The 27,115-nt window shown below is 44.0% G+C and overlaps 1 protein-coding gene and 1 pseudogene across 3 annotated transcripts; one reads left to right on the top strand and one right to left on the bottom strand.

Moving 5' to 3' along the window:
• On the bottom strand, positions 1 to 26,760 carry LOC125524050 (annotated as a pseudogene).
• LOC125524048 (zinc transporter 10-like) lies at positions 7,178 to 14,133 on the top strand. Of its 3 annotated transcripts, XM_048689125.1 has the most exons (8): positions 7,184 to 7,393; positions 7,498 to 7,552; positions 7,665 to 8,335; positions 11,550 to 11,699; positions 11,816 to 12,704; positions 12,777 to 12,878; positions 13,056 to 13,139; positions 13,394 to 14,133. In XM_048689125.1, exons 1-5 carry the CDS (start codon positions 7,379 to 7,381, stop codon positions 12,119 to 12,121), a joined length of 1,197 nt encoding a protein of 398 aa, XP_048545082.1. In that variant the 5' UTR covers positions 7,184 to 7,378; the 3' UTR covers positions 12,122 to 12,704; positions 12,777 to 12,878; positions 13,056 to 13,139; positions 13,394 to 14,133. The 3 variants fall into 3 exon arrangements, with proteins under 3 accessions (XP_048545083.1, XP_048545082.1, XP_048545081.1); XM_048689124.1 differs by having other exon boundaries at positions 11,816 to 12,878; XM_048689126.1 differs by lacking the exon at positions 11,550 to 11,699 and having other exon boundaries at positions 7,178 to 7,393; positions 11,816 to 12,878.
• Positions 26,761 to 27,115: the final 355 nt, after the last annotated feature.

A 27,115-nucleotide genomic window follows, 5' to 3' on the forward strand; every position in this document is an offset into this window, starting at 1 on the left:
GAAATTCCCTCCAGTAATGGTATCAAGAATATATCTATTCCAAGGAGTGATGCCTACATAGAAATTGTGAAGAAGAACGGAAGTAGATTGCTTCCTAGTAGATCTATTTTGCGCATTGCAAATTCTGTATCAAGCATCTTTTAGATTTTCTCCCTCCCTCTGTTTAAAATTAAGAACTTCATACTCAGGAGACAAAGGAGTAGATAAAGGACTAGCCATAACAAAAAAGCAAGCGATCCAACACACAAGCAAACAGGAAATGGGCAAAAAGGCAAATAGAAAAAGAGAAGGGGAACGGAAAGAGAGGGAGAGAGGAAAAGAGGGCGAATAAAACGGCAAGGGTGAAGTGGGGGTGAGGAAAACGAGAGGCAAATGGCAAATAATGTAATGCGAGGGATAAGAGTTTGTGATGGGCACTTGGTATGTCTTGACTTATGCTTGACTTGACTTGGCGCGAATCTCCCCGGCAATGGCGCCAGAAATCCTTCTTGCTACCTCTTGAGCACCGCGTTGGTTTTCCCTTGAAGAGGAAAGGGTGATGCAGTAAAGTAGCATAAGTATTTCCCTTAGTTTTTGATAACCAAGGTATCAATCCAGTAGGAGATCATGCTCGAGTCCCACGCACCTACACAAACAAATAAGAACCTCGCAACCAACGCGATAAAGGGGTTGTCAATCCCTTCACGGTCACTTACGAGAGTGAGATCTGATAGATATGATAAGATAATATTTTTGGTATTTTTATGATAAAGAGAAATAAAGATGCAAAGTAAAATAAACGGCAAAGGAAATAACTAAGTATTGGAAGATTAATATGATGGAAGATAGACCCAGGGGCCATAGGTTTCACTAGTGGCTTCTCTCAAGAGCATAAGTATTACGGTGGGTAAACGAATTACTGTCGAGCAATTGATAGAATTGAGCATAGTTATGAGAATATCTAGGTATGATCATGTATATAGGCATCACGTCCGAGACAAGTAGACCGAAACGATTCTGCATCTACTACTATTACTCCACACATCGCCCACTATCCAGCATGCATCTAGAGTATTAAGTTCATAAGAACAGAGTAATGCTTTAAGGAAGATGACATGATGTAGAGGGATAAACTCATGCAATATGATATAAACCCCATCTTTTAATCCTCGATGGCAACAATACAATACATGTCGGTTCCCTTTCTGTCACTGGGATCGAACACCGCAATATTGAACCCAAAGCTAAGAACTTCTCCCATTGCAAGAAAGATCAATCTAGTAGGCCAAACCAAACTGATAATTCGAAGAGACTTGCAAAGATAAGCCAATCATACATAAAAGAATTCAATGGAGAATCAAATATTGTTCATAGATAATCCGGATCATAAACCCATAATTCATCGGATCTCGACAAACACACCGCAAAAGAAGATTACATCGAATAGATCTCCAAGAAGATCGAGGAGAATTTTGTATTGAGATCCAAAGAGAGAGAAGCCATCTAGCTAATAACTATGGACCCGAAGGTCTGAAGTAAACTACTCACACATCACCAGAGAGGCCATGGAGTTGATGTAGAGGCCCTTCGTGATCAATGCCCCTTCCGGTGGAGCTCCAGAAAAGGCCCCAAGATGGGATCTCTCGGGTACAGAAGGTTGCGGCAGTGGAATTAGGTTTTCGTGGTGCTCCTGGATGTTTGGGGGGTACGTGGATATATATAGGAGGAAGAAGTACGTCGGTGGAGCAACGGGGGGCCCACGAGGGTGGAGGGCGCGCCCCCTGCCTCGTGGCCTCCTCCGTTGTTTCTTGACGCCCACTGCAAGTCTCCTGGATCACGTTTGTTGAGAAAATCACATTCCCGAAGGTTTCATTCCATTTGGACTCCGTTTGATATTCCTTTTCTTCAAAACCCTAAAATAGGCAAAAAAACAGCAATTTGTGTTGGGCCTCCGATTAGTAGGTTAGTCCCAAAAATGATATAAAAGTGTAAAATAAAGCCCATTAACATCCAAAATAGATAATATAATAGCATGGAGCAATCAAAAATTATAGATACGTTGGAGACGTATCATGCCCGCGCATACCTCATATGACCGCTGAAATGGGCCGCGGCGCCCGTATGGAATGCCGCCGAACGCTCTGGTTATTTTCTTCTTCTGGCCGGGGAAGTTATATGACCACTCGAATGGGCGGGTGCGCCCGTTTAGAATGCCGTCAAATGCTCCAGACTCTTTATGTTCCCTCCGAAAGTTTTAAATGACCGCTCAAACGAGTGATGCAGTCGTTTTAAAGGCTGCCTTTTGATATGTTTCTTTTGAAATGTTTCTTTTTCTTTGTTCTCTTCTGAGGTTAGTTCCAAAACAATACATAGACATATTTCCAAGCATTGAAACATTAATACAACATAAAATTCATCTTGCACATAATAAAGCCTTCATTAGAACAACTATTCCAAACTTACTTCTTCATAAAGAACTTAAATCACTCTTTAATTAAAACAAAAATAAAAACTTATTTGTCTACTTTATTCGCGTGGGTTGCCTCCCACGAAGCACTTGTTTTTTGTCGGATAGCTCGACCATAGTGGTGATCAAGGTGGTGCAAACACACCGAGACCATAGCTTGTAGCATTCACAATGATGCCTTGTTCAGTGTAGGTCTTCCTTTTCTTTTTCCTGAGGAAATGTCTCACAAATGGATCTTTAGCCGGTAAGTCAAATCTCACATTCCCCTCAAACACATTTATCACAACTTTAGTAGTCCTTAGAAAGTTCTATCAAGAATTATAGGAGCAATAGGATCTTCAGGCATATCTACTATCACAAGATCAATCATGACATGGCAATCATTAATTTGAACTATAACTCCATGCTTAATGTCTAATGCCTTAGTAAAAGTATAATTATTCATATTGATACGTCCATTTTGCATCATGTTTTCTTACTGTTGTTTATAATGTCTTTATCCATAATAATGCTTTTTGGAGTAATTCTAATGCCTTTTCTCTCATAATTTGCAAGGAACACACCAAGAGGGAGAATTCCGGCAGCTGGAAATCTGGACCTGGAAAAGCTACGTTAGGCCACCTATTCTGCACAACTCCAAATGAGTTGAAACTTCACGGAGATTTTTATGGATTATTTAAGAAATACTGGAGCCAATAAACACCAGAGGGGGCCACCAGGTGGGCACAACCCACCTGGACACGCCAGTCCCCCAGGCGCGCCCTCGTGGGTTGTGGCCTCCTCGGCCCATCTCCGGTGCCCATCTTCTGGTATATAAGTTATTTTGACCTAGAAAAAAAATAAGAAGAGGACTTTCGGGACGAAGCGCCGCCGCCTTGAGGCGGAACTTGGGCAGGAGCACTTTTGCCCTCCGGCTGAACGATTCCGCCGGGGGAACTTCCCTCCCGGAGGGGGAAATTATCTTCATCATCATCACCAACAACTCTTCCATCTTGGGGAGGGCAATCTCCATCAACATCTTCAACAGCAGCATCTCCTCTCAAACCCTAGTTCATCTCTTGTGTTCAATCTTGTTACCGGAACTATAGATTGGTGCTTGTGGGTGACTAGTAGTGTTGATTACGTCTCGTAGTTGATTACTATATGGTTTATTTGGTGGAAGATTATATGTTCAGATCCATTATGTTATTTAATACTCCTATGATCATGAACATGTTTATCATTTGTGAGTAGTTACTTTTGTTCTTGATGTCACGGGAGAAATCATGTTGCAAGTAATCATGTGAACTTGATATGTGTTCGATATTTTGCCAGTATGTATGCTGTTATTCCCTTAGTGGTCTCATATGAACCTCGACTACATGACACTTCACCATAATTGGGCCTAAGGGAATGCATTTTGGAGTAGCAATTAGATGGCGGGTTGCGAGAGTGATAGAAGCTTAAATCCCAGTTTATGCGCTATTTCGTAAGGGACCTATTGGATCCAAAAGTTTAATGTTATGGTTAGAATTTATTCATAATACTTTTCTCGTAGTTGCGGATGCTTGCGGGAGGGTTAATCATAAGTAGGAGGTTTGTTCAAGTAAGAACAGCACCTAAGCACCGGTCCACCCACATATCAAATTGTCAAAGTAGCGACCACAAATCAAACCAACATAATGAAAGTGACTAGATGAAATTCCCGTGTACCCTCAAGAATGCTTTGCTTATCATAAGAGACCATTTTGGCATGTCCTTTTCCTCAAAAGGATTGGACTACCTTGTTGCACTTTTGTTACTATTATCGTTACTTGCTCGTTACAAATTATCTTGCTATCAAACTACTCCGCTACTTACAATTTCAACACTTGCAGACAATACCTTACCAGAAACTACTTGTCATTTCCTTCTGCTCCTCGTTGGGTTCGACACTCTTACTTATCGAAAAGAGCTACAATTGATCCCCTATACTTGTGGGTCATCACATATTCAATATAATCTCAGTATTAGCATAAGGACCTAGACCGAGACTATCATAAATATATTTTGGGATGGAGACACTAGCCCCTAGATCACAGAAAGCACTGAATTTATTCAATCCAATCTAAATCTCTATCGTTAGTTCAAAAGCATATTCTTGCTTAGCTGGCAACTTAGTGTAAAGCTTCTACCTTTCATCATCAAGTTCACGTACCTTAGCTGCACTTGTTCAACAAAGACATTGTATACCTTGTTACTACCTCAGGTAGTGGATACTTCATTGATATCATCTTTACAAAATCAACGGCGGTATAATTGTACTCTAGCACATGGCTTGTGTCAAGCATTTTGATCTTCTCTTCGTTGCTTCTCACCATTCTAATATCTTCAACTGGGTTGGGTCCCGGTTTACCTACAAACTTGGCTAAGATTAATGTTTGACTCTCTACAATTTTAGCCACCTGTGCTTCCATATTATTGGATCTTCCTTCATGTATCTGCACATCATTTGTTAGTCCAACAACCTTACTGGTCAATTAACCAAGTAAGTTATCATAATTCTTCAACATACTCTTGAAGTTTCCATTCTGCTCAGTTTGACTAGCAATAAATTTTTTAAGAGTTACTTCAAGAGTATTTCTATTGCTGCTATTAGCTCCAATAAATTATTTGATGCTCCTCCATTACTAGGATAAGGTAGTCTGGGAGCATAACCATTATTTTTCCAATTGGGTTTATAGCTATTATGAGCAATAAAATTCACATCACTAGTTTCTTCAGTAGTGATGGAATTTATGTTTACCTCTTCTTTACCTTTCATCACGGAGATAGGTTCATCAAGTTTAGCTGTCAACTCCGTGCTACTTTCTTCAATGGCATTCACCCTCTTGGTGGCGACTCTTTCAACATGCCATTGGGCGTGGTTCTCTTGCATATCATCAAGAAATGTCTTGACATCTTCTATGGGCTTTCCCATGATTGTTTCTCCTGCAGGTGTATCAAGCATAGTTTCTGACATGTGATTTAAATCATTATAAAACATTTGAATGATTAGCCACTCCTACATTCCATGATTGGGACAGTTCCTTATAGCTTCTTTCATTCTATCCCATGCAAGCGCTAGTAGCTCACATTCTTCCTACTCAAAACCTGTAATCTGAGAATGTAATTGCATAATTTTTGCAGGTGGACAAAACTTATATAAAAAATTGTTGCAATAATCAGCTCAAAAAGTGATACTGCCTCTAGGAAGAGCTAGAAGCCATTCATTTGCTTTCCCTCTCAAAGAGAAAGGAAATAGAAGCAACTTTAAAGCATCGGGATCATATCTCTAATGTGTGTCATGTTGCACAATTCAGTAAAATTATGCAAGTGCATACTGACATCTTTAGAAGCAGGTCCTCCAAATTGGTCATGTTGGACCATGGAAACTAAGTTCGATTTCAACTCATACTCGGTGGTTGCAAACTCAGGTTGTGCTACAGGTTCACGCATGAAGTTGTTGCTGGGAGTAGTGAAACTCCCAAGATTACGAGTCATGGTAATTTTTTTTGTTTTAACTAAAAGTAAAAAGTACAAACAAAAACAAAAACTGAAACTTAACTTTAACAAGAACTCTAAACACAAAGACTAGGAATACTAAATCCCCCCCCCCCCACAACGGCGCCAAAAGGGCTTGATACCTGCTTTTACTGATCCGGTAACGGAACAGGAAAATGTATCCTGCACCTATTTTCCGAGAGGTGACTCTGGGTTATCGAAACCACGAGAGGAAGATTTCTTTGAAGCAATTGTCTTTAGCATCATCTTCGCCGATTCCAGCAAGCCAAAATGCTGCTTCCAGCCAAAAACATATGCAGCAAAAATCCATGGTGGCGGCCTCCGCCGCCCGGCACTATCTCCCCCCTGTTGCAGCCAATCGGAAACTGATTCCCGCAAAAAAAGAAAATCAAAAGTGGCTCCAGCAAAAAATAAAAAAATACAGCAACTTACCGCAGCCAACGCCGTCGTCGCCCACCACCATCCTCACCGGTTGAAGCAAATCCACCCCCCGGTTATAGCAATTCCCCCGCCGGTTCCAGCACAGGGGAAAAAAGGATGACGTTTCTCGTCATCAAAAGGGGTAAATGGTGGTAGGGCAACCGCTGCCATCAAAGGATAGAAAGAAATTAAACCAGGGAAGGGGGTGGCCATGGCCGGCCGACACCGCGTCGCCGGTGGCAGAGGAAAGAAATTAAACTAGATTTCAGCGGCCCGTGCGCGACCGGCGCAGTTTTCAGCCGGCCCGCCGGTGCGAAACGTTTCCCTAAATCGAACACACTAGGCCGCTCGACCGATCTCAACTGACAAAAAAGAAACACGTCCTAATGGTAGTTTGCTTCTTTTTTTTTTAGTACAACGGTACTTCGCTAGAAATCACCAAATTCTGACGTTCCGCAGTTAGCTTTTCCGTTGATAATTGGTTGTTTGGGGATTCGTGGACAATGCAGGCAGAGCCAAGGCGGATCGCATGCAGTTGGCAGTCCGAGCACAGGTCATGCCGCCCACAGGCGAGAACGAGCGTCCGGCTTCACGCACGGGAGGGCGTCGCTCCTCGCCATAGTGTCGACATCGTGGACTCGTCGCACCTCCGCGTCCCGCCGGGACAAAAAGCAGCCGAGTCACACCACACCACGCGAGCCACTGATGCCCGGGCCCCATCGCACGTACGGCCCACTCGGCCTCCGCCGCGCACGCCAAACCGGGCCCACCCGCGGCGCTGGTCCCGACCGACGGCGGCGGCTTGGGGATGACAACATCCTCCCCGCGCGCCGATGTGTTTGTTGCTCTTGCTCCACGTCGCATGCAGGTGCGGCCGCGTGCGCGTATAAATTTCGTGAAAGTCCACTCCGTTCCTCGAACTGGATCGAGTAATCCGTCGACTGTTCTGGACACCAGCACAGCAGGTTCGGATCGGCGGCATTGTCACTCATGGCGTTCTTCGAGGTGAGCGCCTTCTCTTGCCGCGTTGTTCTACTGAACCGTGAGGCAAAATTCGTCAGTTTTTGGTGATAATCATTCGAATCCTCCATTGGTTGGTGTGGTGGCAGGAGATGGAGTCGCGCTACGTCCCCTACCTCCGCACCCACCTGCACCAGTTCGCAGGTACTACTACATCCATGCATGTGCTGTTTATGTCCATTTCCTCTCATCGCTAAACACATCATGGGAGCTCGTGATTCTGACGCGCCGGGCACCGCTTGGCCGGCGATGGCAGCGTCGGTCTCCGCGGCCAGCTGCGAGGAGGGGCCGGGCGCCGGCGGCGATGACGAGTGCCGCGACGAGCCGGCCGCGCTCAGGCTCAAGATGGTGGCCGTCGCTACCATCCTAGTGGCTGGCGCGATCGGCGTCGCGATCCCGCTCGTCGGCGGCGAAGAGGGCTCGTCCTCCGGCAGCGGGACGTTCGTGCTCGCCAAGGCGTTCGCGGCGGGGGTCATCCTCGCCACCGGGTTCGTGCACATGCTGCACGACGCTGAGGAGAAGTTGTCCGACCCGTGCCTCCCGGCCATGCCCTGGCGCCGGTTCCCCTTCCCGGGCTTCATCGCCATGCTCGCCGCGCTGGGGACGCTCGTCATGGAGTTCGTCGGCACCCGCTTCTACGAGCGCAGGCACGGCGAGGAGGCTGCCGCGGCGGCCACAGCTGGGCATGACGACACGACGGCTCTGCTCGAGGACGGCGCGCTCGCAGGTGTCGCTGCCACCAGGATGAGCGGCGACGACGACAAGCATGACGCGATGCACATCGTTGGGATGCGCGCCCACGCGGCTGCGCACCAGCATAGCCATGCGCATGGCCATGACGCGTGCGATGGAGGAGCCGTGTACGACGCCCACGCCCACGGGAGCGAGGAGAGGCCGTCCCAAGCTCGTCATGTGGTTGTCTCGCAGGTACGGACAGTTTAATATTACATTTCGAACTTTTTTCAACAAACCGGACGAAATCCATGTAAATGGGCCGATATTCATCAAAGTTCGGATAAAAAATTAACATAAATCATCCATACATAGCATGCAAATTAAGTCTAATACAACAATATCTCAAATTCGACTAGATTATGGATGTCCAACGAGTTTTTTAGCAACGGATCATGTCTTTCCAAACATACTTCCCCTTCAGTTTCATTCAACAGTGTGTGCATGTAAATGGCCGTCCCTCTGTCCTATGGTACACCACGGCAGCGCGTGCGGGCTATATATAATGTGTAGACCAACATTGAGAGAATGAATCAATCAACAAGTTGAGATCTCGTCCGCCATGGAGGTCGTCGAGGGGGGGAGTGTACCTGGGTACAAACGGCTCCAAGGTGGGCAGCTCCATCGTAAAGGCGAGCGGGCGTGTCGGTAATGATTGCGGACGTCTAGCAATGCCTCTGTGACGGCCGGAGACGTACAACAACTGCATCGGAGGTGGCGGGTGCGGATGTAAAGCAAGGGGGAGAAGGAGTGGAGTGGAAAGAAATGGGACTGGGAGGGAGGATTGGGTGGGCCGAGGCTGCCGGAGTCCTGCGTGTCTGCTGTCCGGACTCCCTCAAACTTTCCCCCACTTTGTCTCCAATTTGCGAGAGAAAAGGCGTACCGACCGCGCTGCGGACCGATACATGCCCGTGTTAGATGACTTTCACGGTCTGAATAGCGCGGTCCGGACGAATCACTACTAGGAAAAGGGCTATAGATGGAATTGACACTAATGGCGCACCAGACATGTGGTGCGCTATTACTATATACTAATGGCGCACCATGTGTTGGTACGCCATTAGTGTGCAAATACTAATGGCGCACCACATCCACGGTGCGCTATTAGTAAAAAAAATTAATTTTTTTTTCAAAACTACTAATGGCGCACCCACGGTGCGCCATTACTACTAGTAATGGCGCACCACACCCACGGTGCGCCATTAGTAAAAAAAAAAATAATTCAAAATTACTAATGGCCCACCGTGGGAGTGGTGCGTCATTACTAGTTGAACTACTAATGGCGCACCATGCCACGGTGCGTCATTAGTAACTTGGCCACCACTTCCACCGAATGCACCACCCCCCCTCCCCCGTGGACCGCCTTTTCAGTTTAAAAAAATAAAAAAATGATGGAAATATCAAAAAAATAGAAGAAAATAAGTTTCCCATGTGATATGTAGTCTAATTGTTAGCAAATTTTACAAACATGAATTTTCAACTTTTTTGCAAAATCTCTTAAGAATTTATAAAAATGGGCATAATTTTTACATACGAATTCGGATGAAAAAGTTTTTTATATGAAAAATCATCTACTCGAAAAGTTACATCCGAATTTAACAGGGGAACCTGTTAAACATTTTCAAAATCCTCAAAAACCTAACAGAAAAAAAGTTACGGGGCTTTTAAGATCTGGAAAGGCAAAAAAAATTCAAAAAAATTCAAACTTACTAATGACGCACCTGCCTATGGTGCGCCATTAGTATCTTCCCGCCTTCAAAATTTAAAATAAGTCAAAAAATAAAAAAAATACTAATGGCGCACCCCATGATGCGCCATTAGTATCTTCCCGCCTTTAAAATTCAAAATAAGTTAGAAAAAATAAAATAAAAGTTACTAATGGCGCACCTGCCCATGGTGCGCCATTAGTATCTTCCCGCCTTCAAAATTCAAAATAAATCAAAAAAAATAAAAAAAGTTAGTAATAGCGCACCTGCCCACGGTGCGCCATTACTATGTCGTATATATGGCTGGGCGCACCTCCTCCACTCCACCTCTCCTCCACTCCATCTCCTCCTCTCCTTTCCTTCACTCCATCTCCTCCTCTCCTCCACTCCATCTTCCCTTCTCTCCTTCACCATACTACCCTCCTTCTCTTCGGCGACCTCCTCCTCCTCCTCTCCGGCGACCTCCTCCTCCTCTCCGGCGACCTCCTCCTCTCCAGGAACCTCCTCCTCCCTCCTCTCCTTCCCTCCCCTTCCCTCACGGTTTCTCCTCCCTCCTCTCCGGTGAGCTCCTCCTCCCTCCTCTTCTTCCATTCCCTCATGGTTTCTCCTTCCTCCTCTCCGATGCTTCGGTGAACTCCTCTCCGGCGACCTCCTCCTCCTCTCCGGCGATGTAGGCGAGCGCCTCTCCGGTGACCTCCTCCTCCTCCTCTCCGGCGAACTCCTCTCCGGCAAAAGAATACGGCAAAAGAACGTACAAGATCCAAAAACAGGAACAAAATTTGAAATAATATCGTGCCAAAAAATGAGCAAAAAAAACTAGCAAAAAATGGGCAAAAAAATCACGATCCAGATCCAAATTCAAAATTCAAAAATAGCAATGGCGCACGGTGGGGGTTAGACGGTGCGCCACTACTATTTTCCCGCCTTTAAAATTCAAAAATACTAATGGCGCACCAGTGGCCTGTACTAATGGCGCACCATGGCCTATACTAATGACGCACTAGTGGTGCGCCATTAGTATAACAGATACTAATGGCGCACCAGTGGTGCGCCATTAGTAGTGGCGTGCTAGTAATGGCACACCAGTGATGCGCCATTAGTAGGCAAAACTGGTGCGCCATTAGTAGGCCTTTTCCTAGTAGTGAATGCTGGCGGTTTGCGGGTCCACCTTGGAGATGTCCTAAGGCGGCAAAGTTTTACTTAAACACATGTCACATCGTGTATACAAATCAAACTTTCAGAATCTAATAACATTGTAAGTCAATCTCCCAATGAAATCCAGTTACCCCAAAGATCATAACAACTTGAAATTCACAAAATCGTTGTATTCTTGCTACCTTCCCTATGCGGGTTATATAGAAATGTAAACACATACTCCCTCCGTTTTTAAATATAAGTCTTTTTATACATATCAAATGGACTACAAGGTACGGATGTATGTAGACATATTTTAGAGTGTAGATTCACTCATTTTGCTCTGTATATAGTCACTTGTTGGAATCTCTAGAAAGACTTATATTTGGGAACGGAGGGAGTATATAGTAGTATAGTACACATGTTTAGTCTCTTATGTTCGAATTCTGGCCGGTGCAATTTCCATTGCTTTAACTTAAATGTGCTATCTTGAATTCTTGATAGATGTTTTTCAGTTTGAAAATCCGCAAAGTATATGCTAAATAGTGATTTTTTGTATTGTTTGCAAGATTCTGGAAATGGGGATTGTATCCCATTCGGTGATCATCGGGCTCTCTTTGGGCGTTTCGCAGAGCCCATGTACCATCAAACCTCTTGTTGCTGCTCTCTCCTTCCACCAGTTCTTCGAGGGTTTTGCCTTGGGTGGCTGCATTTCTGAGGTAATTGTCCGCTTCATTTCCGCTTTATGGTTAGCAGTTCCTCACTTGAAGGTGGCACTCATGAGCCCTTCATGCCAATTGCATCAACTCATTACATTTTGCATGGACAAATACAGGCTCAGTTCAAGAATTTCTCTGCACTCCTGATGGCTTTCTTCTTTGCTATCACAACACCTGTTGGGATTGCCTTGGGGGCGGGGGTCGCGTCGTTCTACAGCGCCAGCAGCCCCAGGGCATTCATGGTGGAGGGCATCCTTGATTCAATGTCATCCGGAATACTGATCTATATAGCATTAGTGGATCTCATTGCTGCTGATTTCCTTAGCCGGAGGATGAGCTGCAATCCGAGGCTACAAGTGTGCTCATATGTTGTCTTGCTTGTTGGGGCTGTTGCCATGTCAGCACTTGCTATCTGGGCTTAGTGAGTATTCTTGAAGAAATGTGCCTTGGGACAAGTTGCTTGGCGTTCAATGCGCTTGGAGTTTTCCCTAGCTGCCAGTAATTGAGGCCTTTTATTTCTCTATCCATTCTTCTCATGGTGGTGGGCCGTATAAGTTCTCATTGTGGTGGCAGAGAATTGAGGCTAGTTTATTATAAGGAGTTTTTTAGTCTCCCTAGTCTTTGCAGATGTACATTTCATCCTCAATTGAGAAACAGTATAACGAGGCTAGCTACGAGCCTCCACAGAATATCACCGTTTCAGCCGTCCGATCAAACATACGATCTCAGATCAAATGGTGTCATTCCTCGCTCGCACGCGTCGCGGGCCGCTGCTCCGCGGAACGAGCTGGTTTTCCTCTCCGCACTCGGGCCTTCGAAGGCCCACGTCGTTCCACTAACACCTAGGGGTCGTAGGCGTTCTAGGGTTATCCTCCCCGTCCGAACAGTTTTTGTGTTCCTTCCGCGCCGCCGTTTCTTGCTTCTCGATTCACCGGCGTTCCTTCTTCCTCAACACGCCATGTTCCGCCGTCGGCGAGCTTCTGTTGCACAACTGCCTCCGCGCCGGTGCCGTCCACCTGCCCTGAAATTTTCGTCCGCAACCCCTTCTTTACGGTTTTTTAGTTTTGCGTCCTGCAGGGTTGGTCAGTCTATTCCTCTTCTGTTTCTTCCCCTGCGGCGGCGGACTCGGCGGCGCCATAGTACAGGATGAATCGGTCGTCTGCGTCCTGTAACTCGCTGGTAGTGATGATGTGTTTGTTTGTTGTTTTTTCATCTTTCCTTCGTCCTCCTATCTTGCCTCCATGAACCTTTTAGTGTCCATGGGTATTGATCCCTTTGCCCACTATATCTGCTCCTCTTTTGTCATGCTCTGTGCGCGTATTACCAAGGTAGATTATTTACTGTTACTTGTTTCAGGAGTCGCCTTCAAAATTTCTCTCTTGGGGCTGGAGCTGGACACAGGGTGTGGGAGCATCATTTGCGAGAATGCCTTCTAGATAGGTACCCTTCTTCTTCCTTCCACTTTATAATTCTTCCACCTTTTTAAGTGGTTGTACATAGTATGTTATCTCTTCAGTTTTTATCCCTGCCGGGATTCCCTTATACTTCTTGCAACTTGTGCTCTGCTTTTAGTGTTCGAAATTCATGTGTGCCACAGGTTATACTTCATTAGCATAAAATGTGTAAACATTCTTGAGTGCATCGTCAGGGAGCTAATGATTGTCTGTGACCGATAAAATGTTTTTTTCTAGCAGGTTTCAATACAGGCTGATCTATCTGCAACGCTGCCGCAGCAGAGTAACACTAAATTTTGTTTGGGGTGTATGTCATCGTATACTGTAAGTTATTTTGTGTGATTCTTTTGTGCTTGGATTAGCAGGTAATATCATGAGGTTTCTGGATCTCAGCGGCAGAATAATATTTCTAGAAAATATGAATTACATATCGCTTGTTACCTTGCCCAATTTTTCTGCATGACTGGATTAAGAGAACAATTTTACCACCAGCTATCAACCCAGCACAAGGTTTCTAGAACTCACAAACAATATAGTCCAAATGTTCCATGGCAACAAAAAGCAAGCAACTACCAAGTCAAAGCTTCCTGTAACCGGAAAAAAAAGCCCCCTGTCGCTCCCAAGGCGAATGATGCCACATCTAATAGTGTCGTGCCTAATGCTGCCAATAGTCTACCAGGGTGTACTCGAAGCCACTGAAGCTCATGGATTAGCATTGTCCCGCTCTAGATGATGTTCTGATTTGTACTCCCTCCGTTCCAAATTACTCGTCGTGGTTTTAGCTAAAACCACGACGAGTAATTTGGAACGGAGGGAGTAGTAAACTAGATTGTGTCTTTCTTTTTGAGAGGGAATTAGATTGTGCTTTTGTTGGAACAAACACAACATTATTCAGGATGTTCTTTTGGTTTCAATGTACTGTGTTATTGTGAATGTATACTAATATGTTATAGAGTTTGGAACAAGATCAGTTAGTACTATATAATAATTAGCTATAATATTTTGGTTGTTGACAAGTTAATGTGGTTGATCCCTCTGCATTTAGATAACTGTCAGATTTTACTTAGTTATTGCTCTCATTGCTTACTGAAAGTATATATGAGCCATACACGTTTTTTTCATTGCACTTAGAAAAAAAATACTGATGCACTAACATACATAAGATTACATGTTGTATGGCCAAGAGCAACAAAAACACACCGATGCATCTGGCTTTTATTTGCTACCATCTTCACCAATCTTCTACCTACATCTCGCACTTTCGAATTATTCTCTTGAAGCATTTGCTTCAGCGCATCTCATTTTCGCATTTTGTCGGCATCTTCTACAACCACATCAGCTTGGCTCCCTAAAGATGGCCTCAGCTTGGCATTCTCCCCCTTCAAGTGCCATCACTCTAGCAGAAGTCTTAAGAGTAATTAATTAAAGAGAGATGATTCTTGATCATGTTACCTCCAAAAAGAACAACCACTGGCCTGAATACATGCTCTCAGGGCATGGGGGAACATAATCCAAGATTTTGAGGCTTTCAAGCCCAAAGATTCCACAAACTGACAGAATCCTAATAAAAAAACTAAAATGGAAATGCCTGGTATGCCATGTAGCAGATATACCTCCTGCTAGGGTCGTCCTCCGGCATAACACCCATGGTGCCCACACCAAAACCAGTCTCTGTAAGCCACCAAAGACCACACTAAACTGTTGGTTCCATAACTAAAAGTAAAAAAAATACCACATAGGCACGCAGGGTTCCACTTCTAACATTGTAAGTTTGAATCATTCAAATCTTCTAAAAGTTTTGAAATGTCTAAATTTCCTTCAATATTTATGTTGTTATTTTATTAATTGGACCGGGTGCGGCAACGCGCGCCTTCATGTTCTAGTTTTAGATAAGAGGACATGTCCGTCCCCAAGTATAATCTTGCATATACATTAATGAGGATCTCCCGAAAGCTGCTTCAATTGCTTGAATCCAATGGCAGGTTCTGTTTGAAATGAGGATGGTTATGAACTCACACGCCAGTCTTTTGCCCGCACCTTGTAGCGCTCTTTTGGTTGTATATGTGGAATGACGTTTCTGCTCTGGTGCTCCCCCCTGGGCTGAACGCGGGGTGGAAAAACACATCGACGGCCAGGATGAACCAAAAACAGTTCATAACGAGGGGCACGATCGTCTTTGTTGCCCCCGCGTATAGCCGTCGAGGAGCCCTGGGAGGCCCGTACGGGCCCAATTAGATCGTATGCCCGGCCGTATACGTATGCCCGTACATACGGCGACCTTTCGTGCACACGTGAAGCCGCCCGCGCGTGGGGCAGCACGTGTCACGGGTAGTTGTCAAATCTGTCCCATCATATAAATGTGGACGGCAACCACCTCCGGCTGCATCGCCCACCATTTCCCCCCGCCGCATCGTCTCCCTCTCTCCACTCCCCACTCCCCACTCCCACTCCCTCTCCTCTCCAACCTCCTCGTCTCCCTCACCGCATCCTCTCCATCGCCATGGCGAACGCAGGAGGCGAGCGCCCCGCTTGGGGCGTAGATCTGGTGGAGCAGGCGCGACAGGTCGCTGCGGGCACCTTTGTGAGGGGACGTGCCGGCGTCCAGCGCGGTGCTCCCCCCGCTGCAGATCTGGACAAGGCGGGGGCGGGCTGCAGCGGCGCAGTCCAGCCAGATGCGCCCGCTCTGGCAATCTCCGGCGAGGCGCAGAAGGTGGAGGCGGGCTCTGGCGAGGCACAGAAGGTGGAGGCGGGCTTTGGCGAGGCACACGAGGTGGAGAAGGTGCAGAAGGTGGAGGCCGGCTCTGGCGAGGAGCAGGCGGAGCAGAAAGTATCTGCTTATCACTTTAATGTGGTAGTTTTTAGATTGTAGGGTTTGTGGCGAGAAGGTTTTTTGGTTAGATTTGTTGGATGCAGGGTATTCTTTGCATTAGGGTTTTTTTGTATTTGATTCGTGCAAGAATGGTGGACCTCATATGATTATTAGATTAGGTTAGAAGTAGCCGGATTGAGGGATGGGGTTTTTTCAGATGCTTATTAGATTAGTAGTGGAATTTTTGCAATTCTTTAGGTGTTTGGCTTGAGGATTAGACGATGGATTGGGTTGGTGCCTGCTTTAGTTCTTTGGCTTGATGATTAATTAAATGGATGCTTAGTTCTAGGTATTATGCCTGTCATAGTTGCAATTCTTAGATGCTTGATTGATGCATGTTGTCATAGTTGCAGTTCTTTGATGCTTGATTGATGCCTGTCAGGTAAAGGCTATGAGATGGTTTGTGCATGGCCTTGTGTTTTTGGAAATTGTCTACCTGAGGTGATTAGATGGTGCATTAGTTTGGTTGTAAATATAGTGAAGGATGTGCTCATGTAATGGGTGTTGTCATGTTAATCAAAAAGAGCTTCTCAAGGGCTGGATTTATTTGTGTTGGATTGGGGCTTCTGAAGGAGAGGGGAAGGGGCAGTCTATGTTTATTTAGTTTGGGTTAGTAGTGGAATTTTGCCGTTGCTTCATAGATTTTAATTAGTATGAGGTTGAATACCTTATTTAAGGGGGAATTTAAGGTCAGATAGACGTCATATGATTATTAGATCTGTAGTTCAATGCTACAGACATATGTGATTATTTGATTTGATCTGTGGTTCAATGATACTGGATGGAAACATATTTGATTTGGAATGCATTAATTTTGATGTGCCAATGAATTGATTTAGATGATACAAGATTCATCTATAGTATAATTTGTTGTTGTTTAGGTAAGTAATGAAATTTTAGATGTTTGTTGGAGATGTATGCATTTATAGTTGAAGTTGTACCTAATTAACTACTGCATTATGTTAATATGTGTAGGAGCTTTGCTGCATTATCCCAAAAATAGTAATTTGTGCATATTAAAATTTGTAGTTGGCTTCTGTAATTAGTAGCAATGTCAAGAATCTAGCTTGGATTTTCATTAGCATTTATGAAGGAAAGCATTTGTCTGTTGATTGATTGCTTAGATTCTGCATTTATAAGGAAAGAATTTGGTCAGTTGCAACATACCAATGTGGTTCACATTCACAATTTTGTTTGTAATGACATTCTTTGAACTGCAATTCAATTCATTGTAAATGATGTGCTTGTTTGACAATATAGCAGGAGGAGGAGGATCTTGTGGGCAACAAGAGGAAGTGGGACAAGACTGGGTTCTACCCATATGACTGATGAAGATGAGCCATATGAGGTAAGGCCTAGTTGAAATGTTATTTGTGCATTGAGTTAGTATTACGTGTTTATAGTATTTGAATGCATAATGTATTAATGTCAGTCATTAATGTGTGCAGTATGAATCTGGAGATGATGTGGATGAGGGGAACGTCGGGTCCTTTAAAGAGAAGGAGGTGCAGAAGATCAGGGCACAAGGATCTGCCATGTACTATAACTAGAGGAAGGACAAGTACAGGTGCCCCTTATGCAGCAAGCCCAAGCCCAGGTCTGGGTTGCTGGAGCATCTGATGAAGCATTGTCGGCCTACATCCATCAGCAGTGATGACTACAAGATCGGGGCTCAGCATTCTGCCCTCCACAAGGTCCTGAGAAACCCTAACCTCTAGTCGTACATCATGCTGATCATCAGAAGCTGGAAGCCGTACTCATCATCACTATATTTGATGATGTTTTACTTTTGGGAAGCTGCATCTGGGTCTGAACTGGTTGGAAACTACCTCTATTAACGTAATGTAATGTAATGTATTGTGTGTGTGAACTGGATCTGTGGTGAACTGCCTGGTACATGTGGTGGTAACTTAGAATGCTATCTATATGTGTGGCCTTAACTTTATTGGTGGTGAATGCTTCCTTCATGTTTAGTTGTTGTTTCGATGGTGCAATGATCACAAATGGCGCTTCAGTGTTGCTTCAGACATGATGCAACACCTGTCTATGCTGTGGGCAAGTGCAACATGCTGTGCCCATGTGCCAATTATACCAAATATTGAATCTGGCAATGTTCCAAATTTGCTGTCATGAATTATAGTACATGGGGTTTCGTAAAGTTACTGATAATTGTTCATCCTCACACAATCCATCAATGCATAATTTGAATAAGCAAAAAGATCAAATGTTCCATCATTTGAACCAATGCTGCAATAACAGAGCAAATATTAGTTATATGTGCAAAAAATACTAGTTAAAAATAATGTGTGCAAAAAGAAGGAATTTGAAATAAGATATACTTTATTTTTTAATAAATTTATATTACCCTACTTATTAGAAATTTGAAAGTGTCACTTATTTATAAGAAAAGAAAATATAAATATTCAAAAAGATGTGTTTGATAAAAATACTTTTTGAATTTTTGGTATGTTATTATTTGACAGGTCATGTAATTTTTATGTTATTTTTTGAGTGCTCAGGTAATTTTTATGTAAACTAAAGGAAAAGGAAAAAATAAACAAAAGGAAAAGCATGGGCCAGCCTAGCCATCTTGGAAACCTAACTTTATAAATAAATAAATTCAAAAAAATATGAGGGCATTAAAAAATAAACAAATATAAGAGGGCATTAAAAAATAAACAAATATAAGAGGGCATTATAAATTAAAAAAATTAAAGAAATAGAAATAAAAAATAAGAGGGCATTATAGACCGAAGTATTTTACAATGCCCCCCTGAGGTATAGACCGATGTTTTGACCAGTCAGTCTAGATGTCATTATAAATAAAAAAATAAAAAACCTTGGAAACCTAGCTTTGTTTGTGCAAGAGATCATGTATGCAAAAGTTTAGGTGATTTGGAGGTGGTCGAAAAAATGACCGCATTCCGGAGGGGCCATTTGGTCACTTAAGCCAGTTTTTGAACATATGTGCTTTTTCCCACCACCTCCAAATCACCCAAAATTTCTTGAACATGGTGACCCACATGTGACAATCATGCCTATGAAAGAAAAATTTGGAAAAAGAATATTTTACAATGCCCCCCTGAGGTATAGACCGATGTTTTGACCAGTCAGTCTAGAGGGCATTATAAATTAATAAAAAATTCAAAAAAAGTATAAAACCTTGGAAACCCACCTTTTTTGTGCAATAGATCATGTGTGCCAAAGTTGAGGTCATTTGGAGGTGGTCGAAAAAATGACCGCATTCCGGAGGGGCCATTTGGTCTAACTTAAGCCAGTTTTTGAACAAATTTGATTTTCCCACAACCTCCAAATCACCCAAACTTTCTTGAACATGGTGACCCACATGTGTCAATCATGCCTATGAAAGAAAATTTGGAAAAATAATATTTTACAATGCCCCCCTGGTGTATAGACCGGTGTTTTGACTAGTCAGTGTAGAGGGCATTATAAATTAATAAAAAAATTCAAAAAATATAAAACCTTGGAAACCCACCTTTGTTTGTGCAATAGATCATGTGTGACAAAGTTGAGGTCATTTGGAGGTGGTCGAAAAAATGACTGCATTCCGGAGGGGCCATTTGGTCTAACTTAAGCCAGTTTTTGAACAAATGTGAATTTTCCCACCACCTCCAAATCACCCAAACTTTCTTGAACATGGTGACCCACATGTGCCAATCATGCCTATGAAAGAAAATTTGCAAAAGAATATTTTACAATGCCCCCCTGAGGTATAGACTGATGTTTTGACCAGTCAGCCTAGAGGGCATTATAAATTAATAAAAAATTCAAAAAAATATAAAACCTTGGAAACCCACCTTTGTTTGTGCAATAGATCATGTGTGCCAAAGTTCAGGTCATTTGGAGGTGGTCGAAAAAATGACCGTATTCCGGAGGGGCCATTTGGTCTAACATAAGCCAGTTTTTGAACAAATGTTATTTTTCCCACCACCTCCAAATCCCACAAACTTTCTTGAACATGGTGACCCACATGTGCCAATTATGCCTATGAAAGAAAAGTTGGAAGAGGTTTTCCTTGACGGTCCCACCAAATGATCCCAAACTTTTTGCACACCGTACCATGACCATGGCATGCATGTGGTAGTAGAATTCATACACCACGGCATGTGTAAAATTTATTAGATGACTTGAAGGTCAAAACATTAACTTGTCATATATGCAAAAAAAAATGTGTATTGAATGCAAGTGAGCATGTGTATAATTTAGTGTGTGATTTGAAGATCCATACACATGGCAAGATGCCAAAAAGTGCCCACCTACGAGAGCAGGAGAATTCATACTCCACGGCCTGCATACGACTAGGAACCCTGCCGTGCATGGGCCAGGATGCAGGCCCGTAGTGCAGAATATCTCTGCTGCTAGTAGGCCCCACGGGGCAGAGGGGACGAGAGTTAGGCAATGTACTGCCTGCAATTGATAGGAGCTTGGGAGGGGAGTCCCAGCCGGGTATATAAACCGGTGCGGCGCTCTCTCGCTTGGCGAGGTGGGACTAACCTCCCACCACCCAACGGCTGTGCGCTGCGATGTGCCCTGCGCGGCTCCGCCTTGGGCCCAATTCGGGCGGGCTGGCCCAGGGAAGCCTTACCCGCGCGCTGATATGTTTTATATTTTCTTTTTTCTTTTCTTGTTTATATTTCTAATATTTAAAATCAAATCTCTTTTTTTCTATATTATTTCTAACAATGTTTACTAAAATTAAAAAAATATGCCAAATTCCGTTGTGTTTTATTTCATTTGTTCATACTCTTTTGTATATTGATAATATTTACGAAATATGAACTAAAATGTTGTGTTTTATTTCAATTCTTCATTCTAATATTTCTTATCTTTATTATTTTTTAAATATTTTTAGTTTGTAAGATAAAATGTTCTGATTTATTTCACTTCTTCATTCTAATATTTGTTCTCTTCTTTATATTTGAAATATTTTCAAAATGTAAGATAATATGTTATCTTATTGCACTTCTTCATTCTGATCAAATGTTCTGTTTTATTTCAATTCTTCATTCCTAATTATAAATTTTATTCTCTGTTTGATACTTGAAATATTATTAAATCAAATCTAGTTGGGACAGTCGCATGCATACCTCCACGTGCACCATGTACTAGAAGCATGATTATCTTCTCGGTCTCACTAATTCAGACCAAACTGTATGCATACCCTGGGATGACCATGGCAAGCATGCATGACAAGTATCGTTCATTTCCAAAACTCGATGCATTTTCTAGGGTTTTTCCGGCGACAAAACCCTACAACACTGCCTCCACGTGACGCAACGTGCGTTTTGTGTCCGAATTCGTGCACACATTGCCTGGGGGACCACAATGGCCAAGCCCACATGGTCCCAAAAGTTGGGATCATCTCATGCATGCTTTCACATGCACTATGTACAAGCAGGACCATTCGGGTCTGCCGGAGGGCAGGTCTGAATGTGGTTTATGCGTAACCTACGATCTCACGAAATGATCCCAAACTTTATGCGTAACCTACGATGACCATGGCATGCATGCATGAGAAGTATCGTTCATTTCCGACACTTGATGCATGTATAATATTGTAGAAATGATAGAGATACCATTAATATTGATGAACATATACAAGTATACAATAACTAATAGGTGTCACAAAGAGTTTTTTTTAGGGATGAACCAATGATATTTCTTTTGAGGGAAGAAACAATGCAGGTAGGTGGGCCGGCCCAGTCCGCAAATAAGTGTCGGATCCATATTGTGGGGCCCACAACGCCGCGCTTTCCATGCACGTCGATCACACGCACGTCGATCACGGGAGTAGTTGCCGTTCTGTTACACATTTCTGGGATCGTGCTAATCCATATGTTCCTAATCCCTACGATTGAGGAGCACGTTCAGCCTCGCTTCAACGGAGGAAAATATAGATCGCGAGATTGGCCACAGGGAAGTTACGACGACCTAGGCGTCGACCTCGTATATAATCTCCTCCTCCTCGCACATGTCGTTGACTAGATCGACTCCTGTCGGCAAGGCGTCGACAGCTCCGTCCGCCGCATCCCACACGCCACAAAAACCCCGAGAAGATCAAGGTCGTCCGCACGTGCAGGCCGACCTCGACGAACTACGTCGAGAACGCATCGCCGACTTCTTTCATCTTCGTCGACCGATCAAGTACATTGTCCTCCTTCACTCGCGCCTTCATAGCAAGCTACTTCCTCCGTCTCGTTGCTTTGATGGACTTAGGTTTACCACATATTTTCAACTAGTATGAACTCGACTAGATGCGTTCTGACCAGATGGCGTAGATAAAAACAATCTTTGGTTCTTTCATAGCATGGTAGAATAAGATGTTGTTTCTCGAGAAGCATGATGCAATACATTTTTTGTCACAAGATCCAATTATATTTTTGTCACACGATCCAATTATATTGTTGTGCACATAGAACATTAAAGAGTTATTAGCATTAGATGTTGATGAACCTCATATAGCTAGGTACCATTGCTATAGACTCTAGTTTAGTTACAGCTGAACGATTTGTCACCCTGTTAATAAGACAACCAGACGAATTAGTAAAAGTTTACCATATTAAATTTATTGATTATATAATTTATCTGATACTCAAAGAACTTGATCAGATGCAAGTAAATTCAATTACCAATTGTAGTTATTTTTTATTGCCTCATGTCAGCACACACTTGGCTGCATGTTGCAGTATACATGGTGATAGTTTTGTATTTGCATTAGTGTTATTTTTGCATTAGTGTTATCTACTGCCAGAAAGTTTTATATTTTTGCATGTCTATTGTTATTTTTGCTTTAGTGTTAGCTAATGTCACGAAGTTATATATATTTTTTCAACAGGATGGACGAGCTGAATGGAGAAATAGTATGCGCCGTAGAGAAATGGTGCAAGCTTGTTGCAGCTCATGGTCATCAGGGATCACCAGTACCTCCTCCTCGCCCTCCTCATGGTCATCAGGGATGACCAGTACCTCCTCCACGTCATCCTCCACGACGTCACAGCCCAACGGCAGCACTGGCTTCGACACGTGGCGGACCTTGTAGTCCGGGCTGGACGGCCGCAGGGAGAGCGAGCTCGACGTCGACGCGGTCCGCCCTCGACGCGACGCGTGCTGAATCTGGCCGCAGCGTCATGGTGGTGGAGTGGTACATCCACCACCTTCCGCGCTGAACAGGGGAGTCGCTCAGCATGGCCTCTCGCATTGCCCACACGAGTAGGACAGCCGGCGGGATGCCTCGGCCGTAGGGGAAGGCGCGCTTTCTCTCGGCGTCGGTGAGGACTTTGACGAGGCCACTCGCGTGGTTGACCAACATCTCCGTGCTGGGGAACCAGCCGCACACCTCTGTCAACTGCGCGCGCCACCCCTCGTCATCGCCGGCGAGGTCCATCATCGCTCTCTGCCAGCCGAGGCTTCTCTCCATGGAGGCGGCTGCAGCGGTCGCCGGCGAGGGTATTCTCGATCTACTGTAGGTGGGGATAAGAGGGGAGTTCGAACCGGCACCCGTGGGAGGTGGGTGAGTGTGTGGTGGGGAGGAGAGTGGTACAGTTACTTATTTAATGGCATTTAGGACGTGGGCAGGGGAAATGTACAATATTCTTTCTACCTCCCGCCCCGGTCATTACACAGAAAAGAATTTTTTTGAATTTTGTTTAGAGGGAAACATCTTACTTTATTTAAACAAAGACTGGTATCTCGTCTGCTAATACACTAAGGATACAATCAGGGGGCGAAAGCCTCCAAACCAAAGAAACACAAGCGCCTACAGCTACCTTAGCCAAAGTATGAGCCGGCCGATTAACACAGTAAATAATTGAAGCAAGTGTTCTACTCTTGTTCCTTCTCCACTTATCTACACATGATAGAAGACAAGCTAAGTTAATGAATGATACAAAATTTAATAATCCACAATGCATACAAACACTTACTTCTGATTTAGTTTGCATTTCCTGCTACGTCTAGTGTGTCCTACCAATTTGCAAGCGCCGCACCGGGTTTTCAACTCATCAAAAGAGAGTGGTCTACCATTTTTCGAGACAGGGCGGCTCTCATCTACCTTTGTTGCACCTTTGCTTGACACTTTCCTAGGATCTTTAACCTCAATCATGTTGCCTTCACCATCGTCCACATATTCAACTGCACACTTACTGATGTCATTTGTTTGCTTCAACAAATTTTACTGTAGCAGATCATACTCATGACTCTTAGCTATCACAGCCTTCAAACTCTCCTGTAACTGATCCCACAAAGCAGGGTGTTTGCATGCCGCATGCATAGCTTCAGACGCTAACACACTGACCTGGCTATATTTCATTCTTTCCCCAGCCCCAGTCCAACCAAATCCCAACAGATCGCTTGTGCGCCTCGCGGGCAGTCCCAACCTTGCTTCTTTCGTGAACCGAATAAGAACTAAACACTTTGGTATTTCAGATATGTTCAAGTGCTTCAGTACATGGAATATGTGCTTGCAAGGTAGACCCTTTCGAATCATTCTTCTGCAGCTGCACCTTATAGTTTCTGCGGAATTTACTGGTGTATACTCCACCCAAAAACGGTGCTTCCGGTTATTCTTCCAGGCCACGATGTACTGTTATGATCCGTCTCCCAGCTTAATTTCTACAATCTCCATGCCGTCAATTTTTCTAAGATCATCTTGCAACATATAGAAGTTTGCTGGAGTGAAGATGTGAGAAGCAGCTATCTCAAGTTCCCTCGAGCTAGTAACTGGCACCGGTAAACTCTGTGAGGCCGTGCAGTCATCTCACGCCTCGTTTTCACGGATACGCACAACGGCGTTCTCATAGTGCAAAATCATATCCACCAGGGTCATTTCACCGTCTAGGTGGAGGTGAAGGCATGAGTTCAGGCTTTCACTCCGCTGGTTGCTTTTCATGCCAAGCCAAAACCCCTCTGTTAGATATGCCGCGGCCCACAGTCTCCTCTTCTTATACATCCACCTCAACCATGTTACAGTTTTTTCCGACTGCCATCTTTTGGAAAATGCGTGCCATCTCTCCTCAAACGTTGCCGTGGACGTGTTGTAGTACAGAAGAGTTCGGAACTCCTTCAAGGACTTGTGACTGAGGTGAATCTTCATATTTTTCTCTATGTGAACGTACATATACGGTGCCACACGTCTGGCAAGACTTCGCGAATTGCCTTGATCATCGCAGCATCGGCGTCTGTGATAACACTCTTAGGCATCTTTTGACACATGGACCTCAAAAAAGTCTGCAGAAGCCACACGTATGTCTCCTCGGTCTCGTACGAAACTATGGCACAACCAAAAACAGTGGTCTTCCGGTGATTGTTAAGACCAACAAAAGGTATGAATGGCATACCATAGCGGTTCATCTTGTACGTGCTGTCAAATACAAGCATGTCGCCGAAGTCCTCATAGTCATGATGAGACTGGGAGTCACACCAGAACATCCTATTCAAATGTCCTTCCTTATCTAGCCTGTACTCGAACAAGAAGCTAGGATCCCTCTGTTTCCTACTGGCCATGATGCCTATGGCTGCGGCAGCATCACCTTTTGAAAGCAGCTTCCTCTTCTCCTTGGCGCAAAGGTTGTATATTTTACGCCTGGTAAAACCAATACCGCCGTACCATATATGTTTGCTAATGAAGCAATCCATCATGTCGTGAATTCTAATCCCTGCAGCTCTCATGGACATTATCTCATGCTTCTAATACTCTTTGATTTTTCTATGGGACCAAAAAAAAGGTACCTCGTCCGGTCATGCCAACATATGGCTATGTTTGTCCTCAAAACTTTCAACATACCAAACTCCACGCTTTTGGTCAAGCTTGACGGTCAGGTGCGCTTCGCAAAAGCAGCGTGTCTCGGCTCTGAGCCTACGGCTGTGTCCTTCCTCGGTTAGCAACTTCCTGTCATGTTTCCCTTGTCTTGAAGAAACAAACCGCCTATAACGCATATGACGTGACTCTCTTTTGCTATACCTGACCTTATTCTTTCTAATGCTGAAACCATTATCTCTAGCATAGCTGTTGTAGAAATCATACGCAGCATCGTGAGACGTAAAGGTCATTTCCATTATCTGCATGAACATATCCCTCTTATCATCTGCACTGGCAGTATCTTGGACATTCTTTGCCCCATCATCTTGTGTCACCTACACAATCAAACCACAGCCATGAAAATAGATTTCTATGGTTTAACATTACTTACTTCCATAGAACATTGATTACACACATACCTCACTCATGACGACCGACGACTCGGACTCCCCAGAAGCAGGTGCATCTAATGATTCGTCGTTAAGGCCTGTCTCCGCGTCTAATTCACCGTAATAGTCGTACGCATTATGACATTCGGAAATGAACTGAAAAATACAACACAATACATAATTACTTATCATATAATATTCCAGAAGAAACTCAATTTGCATGCCAACAAAATTTTTCACTTACGTACCTGACTAATGTAATCTTCATTCGAGAGCTCCGAGTTGTTTTCCTGATCATCATCAAGCTCATCGATCTATAAATTTTCAACACAAAGATTTAATGTTGTCGGATGCCACCAAAAAATTACAACATGACAATGCCACTCACATTAAGATCGTCCCATTCGTTCCCATTCTCTGACCGATCTTCACGATCTGAATTTTCATCATCTGACCAATCTTCTATCCAGTCTTTCATCAGTTCTCCAAACTCCATGTCTACCATGATATCAGTTAACTCCTCGTCCGCCATTTCCTACAACCAATAATTTGTATCATCACATGTGCAAACATTATCAATGATGAAATATAAAACACATAGCACACGATCATTGATGTTATCTAAACAACCGCAACCGAGGCCGTTCAGATCTGCCAAACTTAGTAAGGAAGATGGCCACGACACCCATCATGATCACTTTCAATCGCGAGGAACTGCACGATCTCAAAACATAGCTAGATCTGTGATTACCTCTGCCGCCGGATACCTAGGTTAGCCGCCACATCAAATAACGATACTGGTGGTGCGCACAGCCGGCGGCAACCGACGCTATGTGAACCCAGATCACGAGGAGCAGCACTACCGGAACAAGATCCACGATCGCATG

The sequence above is a fragment of the Triticum urartu genome, chromosome 7 (genome assembly GCF_003073215.2).
Source record: "Triticum urartu cultivar G1812 chromosome 7, Tu2.1, whole genome shotgun sequence".
Classification (NCBI taxonomy): Eukaryota; Viridiplantae; Streptophyta; class Magnoliopsida; order Poales; family Poaceae; genus Triticum; species Triticum urartu.